General features: G+C 53.0%; 1 protein-coding gene across 1 annotated transcript in view; it reads right to left on the minus strand.

Annotated features, from left to right (window-relative positions):
* Positions 1-2,917: 2,917 nt before the first annotated feature.
* The window catches only part of SPATC1 (spermatogenesis and centriole associated 1), a 41,475-nt gene continuing 36,008 nt past the window's right edge, over positions 2,918-8,384 (minus strand). The window contains exon 6 of the mRNA XM_008069999.1: positions 2,918-3,319. Within this exon, the coding sequence (XP_008068190.1) occupies positions 2,990-3,319 (330 nt within the window). The 3' untranslated portion in view covers positions 2,918-2,989. The remainder of the gene's footprint in view (positions 3,320-8,384) is intronic.

Here is an 8,384-nt window from a genome sequence, read left to right on the forward strand (position 1 = left end):
CTCCGCCCGCCGCTGGCTGTTCCACAGGTTGCTGAAGCGTGCCAGCCCATCAGCGAACAGGCACAGATTGGCTGTGAGGAAAACGAAGCAGCGCCTGAGCTCAGCAGGCGGGCGCCAGGGTGCGGGCGGCACCCAGCACAGCGGAGGGGGCTGGTAGCAGAAGGGCCGGCGGCAAGCCTGCAGCGGCAGCCAGAGCAGTAGGCCGGGCAGTGCCAGGGGCAGTCCGACCAGCAGCAGCAGCAGCAGTGCCGCTCCGCCGCCCGCCGCCGCTCTCAGGCATCTCAGGCGTGCCGCTGGTGCACAGCAGCCCAGCAGCTGATCCAGGGCCCAGTAGGACGGAAAGAGCAGCACGCGGGCCACGCCGTGGAGGGCGTGCAGCACCGGATGCGGGAAGGGCGACGGCCGCAGGGCGTCGGGCGCCGGGGGCCAGTCGGGCGGGGATTGCATGGCGTACGGCGCTCTCTGGCCCACGAGAGACTCATTCGCTTCCAGAAAGCAAATCGACTAATACGCGTATCACCGCCAGCTGCAGGGGCAAGATCACGTGGCGCTACCTGAGCGCAGAGCGCGCCTGGCGTACTTTCGGGCGTAGGCAGATGGGGCGCTTCCGGAAGCCGCAGTCCGGTAAACGCGTGCGACTTGGGCGGCCGTTGGGGAGAACAAAAGAAAAAAACGAAAGGGACCCTGACCGCACAGCCCGACCCTCTCAGATCCCCATTGCCTGGCCTCATCCACTCCTGAAGGCTGCAGGGGGAAAACCTCAGAGCCCGGCCCAATGCAAGCGGGATCCGGGGTACACCCAGCATCAAGTGGAGGGAGACCCTTCTTGAGTTTGAGCCGTCGCAGCGCTGGGGAAGAGAGAGCTGTGTGCGCTGCATCCCGCTCCTCAAACCCCCACTCCTAACCCCTCAAATCAGCATGGAATAGGCTGTGCGCTCTGGCTGCCCAGATGGCAGAATCCACCCCGGCCTCCCCCGCAACACGACTCTTTGCTGCCCCCCAGTGTCTGGCACCTGAGTTCAAAGACCCGACTCCAGATGGAGGATGGTCTTGGAGTGGCCTAACCAGCCTCCCGTCCAGCGCGGCAAAATCCCCCAAAATGCTGGCTGGCAGTGGTGACCCTATCCCAAGGAGCTTCCAGTCTGGGGGAGAGGGACCGTTGGTTCGGCCCTGCGCAGTGCTCAGCCAAGGCACGTGAGCCGGCCAGAAGCCAAGTTCCTCAGGTTCCCCAGTTCCCCATTGAGGGAGCACTAGGCACCTGTTCCGGTGCTTCCCAGGACAGTTCAGCCAGGAACTCCCAGGTGCTGCTGGGCTCCTACCTCCTTCCTTCCTTCCTTCCTTCCTTCCTTCCTTCCTTCCTTCCTTCCTTCCTTCCTTCCTTCCTTCCTTCCTTCCTTCTTTCCTTCCTTCCTTCCTTCCTATTTGAGTTGGAGTCTCACTCTGTTGCCCAGGCTGGAGTGCAGTGGCATGCTCACGGCCACCTCAGTCTCGACCTGCTGGGCTCAGGTGATTCTTCTGCCTCAGCCTTCTAAGTCACTGGAACTACTTACTGTACCACCACGCCCAGCTAATTTTGTTTTTTAATGTATGGTAGAGATGAGGTCTCGCTTTGTTGCCCAGGCTGGTCTGGAACCCGTGGGCTCAGGCAATCTCACCTCAGCCTCCCAAAGTGCTGGGATTACCTTTCTAATGAGGGCTGTGAACTAGCACCTACTCTTGTTGTCAACTGGGTACAAATGTCTCTTAAATAGCCCTGGCATTGGGGTCAGGGATATCCTTCACCCTGGCTGGCAGGGAGGTGGGGATTTTGTCAAGTCCTTCCCTGCCTTTCCCAGGGACTGAACAAGAGGCTCAGCTATCTGACTGGATGTCCTGAAATCTCAGGGGGTCTAGGAGTAGGGAAGGAAGAGAGGCAGCAAGCTTAGGGTCCTGGACATCCTGGGAGGGCCCCAGCATATCCCACACACTCTGCCTGTCCCTGGACTCCTTCTTGCTGGTTGCTGACAAGATTCCCATTTGGACCCAGACCCTGTGGCTCCTTTGTTCTCTTCTGCCATCCTCGCCGGCTGGCTGGCATGCACTGGTGCTCAGTTAGGGTCCTTATCACCCTTCCCCCCATCGCAGCCCAGGCTTCCCTCAGGTAGGGACTCTCCTTTTTCACTTTTAGGCCCACATTGCCCTTCTCCTCATGCACTTCCTCTTCAGGACCAGCCTGTCCTGGCCGACACCCCTTAGCTTCCTGCACTATCTACAAGCCCTTCCTATCACAGTCTACAGATTACCTCCCAGCACCCCATCCTACCCCCATTGCACCTTCTGCTACCCTATCCCGCCATGCTCCTCCCCTGAATTCCCCACCCCAGGTCTCTGGGACCTTGTGGAGTGAACCTCTTTTTCCTGGACCCTGGGTGTCTTGGGAAGGGGCTGCCATTTTTCTGGGTTGCCCCATGCCTGGGTTTGGGTGAGGTTGCTTTCTCCTGGCTCTCTTTCCTCTGATGCCCCACTCTCTTCAAGATCCGGAAGACCCCCTCCCCCAACCTCTGTCTAGTATGGAGGGAAGAACGAGCATACTCACATCCTTGTCTCCTCCCACCTCTGCTTTTGGTTTGGCACTGAGCTTCCAGCTCTGTGCCACTCAAGGCTGCTGCTGGCACAGAGCTACAGCCCTTCCCTAACTACTCCACTCCATCCTGATTCCTGCTCCAAGTCTCAGGAGCTCCTGCTGCTCCCAGAGCCAAGTGAGGGGAGCTTGGGGGCCTTCAGACTAACCTTCACCCCAGCCAGATAGCTGATAGGCCTTGGTCTCTAGGCCCCAGGATGGGCGTGGACTTCCAGGGCAGTCAGGACTGAAGGGGTGTGGAGCAATGGCCCAGTGAGCCACCACAGAGGAGTGCTGGCATGGATGCAGTGGCCAGCATCTGTGGGAAGCTTTAATAGTGGTGCACAGGGGTATGGGGCAGAGCAAGCCTGGGCCAGCCGGGTACCAGTGTCACCAGATGAACATGGGCTTGCCATCGTCGTGTGCCAGCTGGTTGAGGCAGGAGAGCAGCAGCAATGCATCCGCGAGCATGCTGGGGTGCACGGTCTCTACCAGCACTCGCTGCAGGAAATCCACCGTGTAGGACCCGCCCTCAGAGGCTGCCAGCTCAGGCCGCTCGCGAAGGATGCCGTAGGCATTTACCAGCTGCTCTGTCAGTGCAGGGTGCACCTGTCCATTATAGCCCAGACTATGCAGTCTGTTCATGATGCTCACGTAGCGCTGTGTGAGCGTCTGGCATAGCTCTTCGTCCAGCTTGTGGTCACTGGGGTTCAGGGAGGCCTGTGGGGAGAGCGGTCATCAGGGACCCTCCTGCCCCATACCTCCCCCACACCGGCAGGCAACGGAAAGACTAAGGGGCACACGAGGCTGCAGGAGGACTGTGATCAAAGGGGTGCAGATAGAGGTGTCCTGGGAGACAGGTCTGAAGGGTCTGGGATAGAAGACCCCAGTGAGCAGAGCCTGATGGAAAGGTCCCCAAGGCCTAACTTAGGTAGGGCAAGTAGTTCCCCAAAGTCCCCCAATGGGGCCTTAGCCACAGGAGAGGAAGAGGACACTCCATCCTTGACATCTGCTTCATCCACCTCCAGGAATTTGGAAATGGACCGAGGCCACCAGAGACTGAGGACAGGGAGCGTGGGACTCCTAAAGCCTCCAGGGTTGCCTGGTCTAGGAGTTTCAGGGTCTTTCCCAGGCCTCCTGGCTCCCTTCCCTGCTCCTTCTCTGCCGCATGGAGGCCCCTTCTTCATTATCCTGGGCTCCATCTTCAGCACCTTCTGGCCTGTGTATCCCCTGTGAGACTTCCTTTTATCCCCAACACTGAACTGACTGAATCTCAGCCATGTGCTGTTGACCTCAGCACTGAGGGTCCCGTCCCCCCCCACCTACCTGCTCCCAAGGTCCAGACCTGGGGATCGGCAACATCTGTGTCAGTCTCCACTCACTTCCTAATGGCCTGCATCCCTCCAGCCAGGCAATGACTATGTCCTGCAGCATCTCATCTTAAAGACAGCACCACCTTTCTCCCCGCCTGCCACTGCCTCCTGGGCATGTGACCTGGGCAGACATGTAAAGCCCTGTTCCCAGCTTAATGCTCTGCTGTCACCATCCTGAAGTTTTTACTGAGTTTTAAACAAGGGCCCTGTATTTTCTTTCTTTCTTTCTTTCTTTTTTTTTTTTTGAGTTGGAGTCTCACTCTGTCGCCCAGACTGGAGTGCAGTGGCCGCTCCCGGCCACCGCAGCCTCGACCTGCTGGGCTCCGGCAATCCTTCCGCCTCAGCCTTCCAAGTAGCTGGAACTACAGGCGCATGCTACCACGCCCAGCTAGTTTTTTATTTATTGTAGAGATGAGGTCTCACCAAGTTGCCCAGGCGGGTCTCGAACCCGCTGGCTCAGGCAATCCACTCACCTCAGGCTCCCAAAGGCGCGGGATTATAGGCTGAGCCACCGAACCCGGCTAGGGCCCTGTATTTTCATTTTGCACTGGGCCTTGCCAACTATGCAGCCTGTCTGTCGAAGACACAGCTGCCCCTGCTTCCAGGCACAGCCCTGCCCCCTATCTGCACAAGCCCACAAAGCCTGAAGTGGAAGTTGGGTGGGCTCCCTTCCTGACTGAGCCCCTCCTGATGTTCCCACTGCCCCTCCTGATGTTCCTATTGCTCCATCTCTTGGGTCCAGGGCTGACTTTCAGAGTCTCCAATCTGGCCCTGCATGCCCTCCTCCAGCTGCTGTCCCACTGTGCCCCAGATGTCTGATATGCTGGTTCCCAACTTTCTGGGAATATTCTTCTTCACTACTTCCCCCAGACAAGCTGTTTAGGCATCTCTTTCCCTGGGAAGACTCCCCTGCTGCAACTCCTAGGCTGGTCATGTGAGCAGAGCACCAAGCAGAGGGTTGGACTCAGGACCCGCTTAGCCAAAGTGACCTCGACCCTCTGGTCTCAGCTCCCTGGTCAGCACCTGGGACACATCCGTCTCCTAGTCTCTTCCTAAGTCTCTTGGCCCCTGAGCCTTCCAGACAAAGGAACTGCATGCACACGGGATGTCTAGGAAGATTCCAGCAAGGCTCATCACAAGAGGAAAAGGCCCACAGAAAGTTGGGTTCAATGGCTGCTTCGGTCACCACACTGGGTTTGAGCCTCAGTTTCCCTGCTGTGTCATGGAAATTACAGCATCACATGACAGGTCTGTTCTGAGGACTGAAGAAAATAACCCCAGTGAGTACCAAGCACAGTGCCTGTGTGGCCAGCATCAGACTATGTGGGACTTTTTCACCTTGGGAGATGGTGTCCAGGATCCTAATTGTGGGAAATGTCAGTGGACTCTCTCTTTGCAGCAGAGTTGTATTTCAAAAATATTACTCTGGCTGTCCCTAAAAGAAGGTAAAGGTGCCCATGATGTTGAAGTATGAGGCTAGGATCTGGGTAGGTAGAGACTTCAAGGCAATGCCACCATCTCTAAGCTCCCTCCCCCACATGCATGCATCACCCCCTGACCCTCATCATATATATTTATTGCTTTACTTATTTACTGAAGGCCTCTCCAGTTAGAGGGTGAGATGACTGAGGATTGTTTGGTGTGCACTTGGTTTGATACTAGTCAGGAATGAGTGGATGGAGGAGGAAAGGTAGCTGTGGTCCAGGGAAGAAGTAACAGCAGCTGTGGACCAGGGTAGGAGTAGATGAGAAAAGAAGTGAGTAGATGAGAAAAAATACTGGGGGTGTCAAAAGAATGTGCCCACATTTTAAAAGATGTTAGCTATGTATTACTTTTAGTTCGTAGTAATCAGAAGTGTCTGGATGCTGATAATAACCACTTTCAGTGCCTCTTGTAATTGCAGAAGTCAAATGTGACTTGTATTCATCTTTGGTTATTGTATATATTGGGTATTACAATTTTAATACAGCTTTTTTCCTTGCTTAAAATGTGTATACGTTGTTTTGGCACCTTCGTCTTTAGATGGAGAATCAGTAGCAGGATGTGGTGTTGAATGGCATGTGGAGGAGAGAATGAGTGACTATATATATACTTTCCTTCGAGATGAGTGCATGTGCTCAGCGCCCAGATCTTCTGTCCTGGAGAACCCATGACACTGGTCCATGATAAGGAAATGGCAGCAGATGTCACAGATCAATGTCTGAATGAAACCAAAATGAAACCAAAAAGGTACTCACCAGGAAAAAAATGTCTTTTTACAAAGTCTATATAAGACCAGATCCCAAATAAAGTCTGAGCACAGGGCAAGTCCTAGAAATCAATACAAAGACAACCAAAAGCTCCATGAAAGTTGCTGGTACCAAAATGGAGTCACTTGTGTCAAACTCTAACAAAACAAAGTCAGGGGAAGTCATGAGGAAGAAGTCCTCATGCACACAGGCCTGTAACAGGACTTATTGCAAGACACTCCTACACATAGTCTGGTAACAGGACTTAACACTAAAACGTCCTCAGCATTTTAGATACGCCACTTGCACAAGAACACTCACCTAGCAATGGCCGTCTCCACCAATGAACAAGGGCAACAGCAGTGAGCTTCTGTGACCTAAGAACTTTGTTTCAAAGCAGCTTATGCGGACTTCTCTTTGTCTTTCAAAGTTTCCCCTTTCCCCCGACCTCCTGCCCCCATATGCCAATGATCCATCATAGCACACATATCCTGGAGTGCAATCTTCTGCTATTCCCAAATAAACTCATTTGTTCTGGAAAGTCTGTCTCTCTGAGTTTCTTTTTGGGTTGACATAATCTGTTGTTAGAAGTGGGACCCAGGCTGGGTGTGGTGGCTCACATCTATAATCCCAGCACTTTGGGAGGCCAAGGTGAAAGGACTGCCTGAACCCACTGGTTCAAGACCAACCTGGGCAACTTGGCAAGACTTCATCTTTACAGTAAATAAAAAAATTAGCTAGGCATGGTGGCTCATGGATGTAGTTTCAGTACTTGAAAGGCTGAGATGGAAGGATCACCTAAGCCCAGTAGGTCGAGGCTGTGGTGGCCATGAACATGCCACTGCACTCCAGCCTGGGCAACAGAGTGAGAGTCCAATTAAAAAAAAAAACAAAAACGTGGGGCCCAGAGAGGACAAGGCTTTTCTAGATTGACAACTCCTGGAACCACGTGATGGTACCACTTGTGCCCATTGTGATCTCCACAACTGAGTCCTCTTTTGGCTGGATGGAGAGTCCTTTCTTGGGTCCAACTCCCTCCCTTTGCTTGAGTTCTCAGACTTTATTTGGGATCTGGTCTTATGTAGTCTTTATAAAAGGACTTTTTTTTTCTGGTGAGTACCTTTTTGGTTTCATTTTTGGTTGGCCTGTGCACCTAGTTAAAGATTTTTGGTGAGTTAAATTTTTCCTGTTTAAACAGAACATAGTAGCTCACATCTGTAATCCCAATGTTTTGTTAGGTAAAAGCGAGAGGATCAGAGGCCAGTAGTTTGAGACTAGCCTGGGCAACATAGTGAGACCCGCTCTCTATAAAAATATTTAAACATTAATTGGTGGTGGCACGTCTGTCGACCCAACTATTCAGGAAGCTAGGATTTGGTATTTGAGCCCAGGAGTTCGAGGCTGTAAGGAGCTGTGATTGCACCACTATTCTCTAGTTTGGGTGACAGAATGAAACTCTGTCTCTAAAACAAACATAGTGGGATTCCCAAAATTTAAGGCATGCAAAGATAGTCCCCTTTTAGGGACTTCAGCCAGTTATGTGTTCAAACATTAAAACTGGTTGATGGACAAATTACACCAAGGAAAATTTAGAACTTCAATGGCCATAATGGAGATCATTCAAACTCCCCAATATTGGTTTTTCTTAGAACTAAAGTAGAAACTGTGGCTGCAGGGTTAAACAACCTGAATGGAACATGTATTTCAGTTGAGACTTCTAAGCACATTCAGGAAAAAGTGACTCACTGCAAAATACTATCTCAAGGTACGAGACAAACACAATTAAAAGGGGATAAAAAGGCCTTAGAGGCCCAACCTTTCTTCACTCTGGTGCCTCCCCCTCCCTTTTCTACAACTTCGCATCTTCTCTTTACCCTTCTCTGGCTAAACTTCCTCTCTTCTCAGACTCCTCAGCCCCACCACTTCTCAACTGGAACCTATCCCCTTAAGATAAAATCCGGCCGGGTTCGGTGGCTCAGCCTGTAATCCCAGCACTTTGGGAGGCCAAGGCGAGTGGATTGCCTGAGCCCGCGAGTTTGAGACCCGCTGGGGCAACTTAGCGAGACCTCATCTCTACAATAAATTTTTAAAAAACTAACTGGGTGTGGTAGCGCGCGCCTGTAGTTCCGGCTACTTGGAAGGCTGAGGCGGAAGGATTGCCGGAGCCCGGCAGGTTGAGGCTGC

The sequence above is a fragment of the Carlito syrichta genome, unplaced genomic scaffold (genome assembly GCF_000164805.1).
Source record: "Carlito syrichta isolate Samal-C Ts95f unplaced genomic scaffold, Tarsius_syrichta-2.0.1 Scaffold312719, whole genome shotgun sequence".
NCBI classification, from domain to species: Eukaryota; Metazoa; Chordata; class Mammalia; order Primates; family Tarsiidae; genus Carlito; species Carlito syrichta.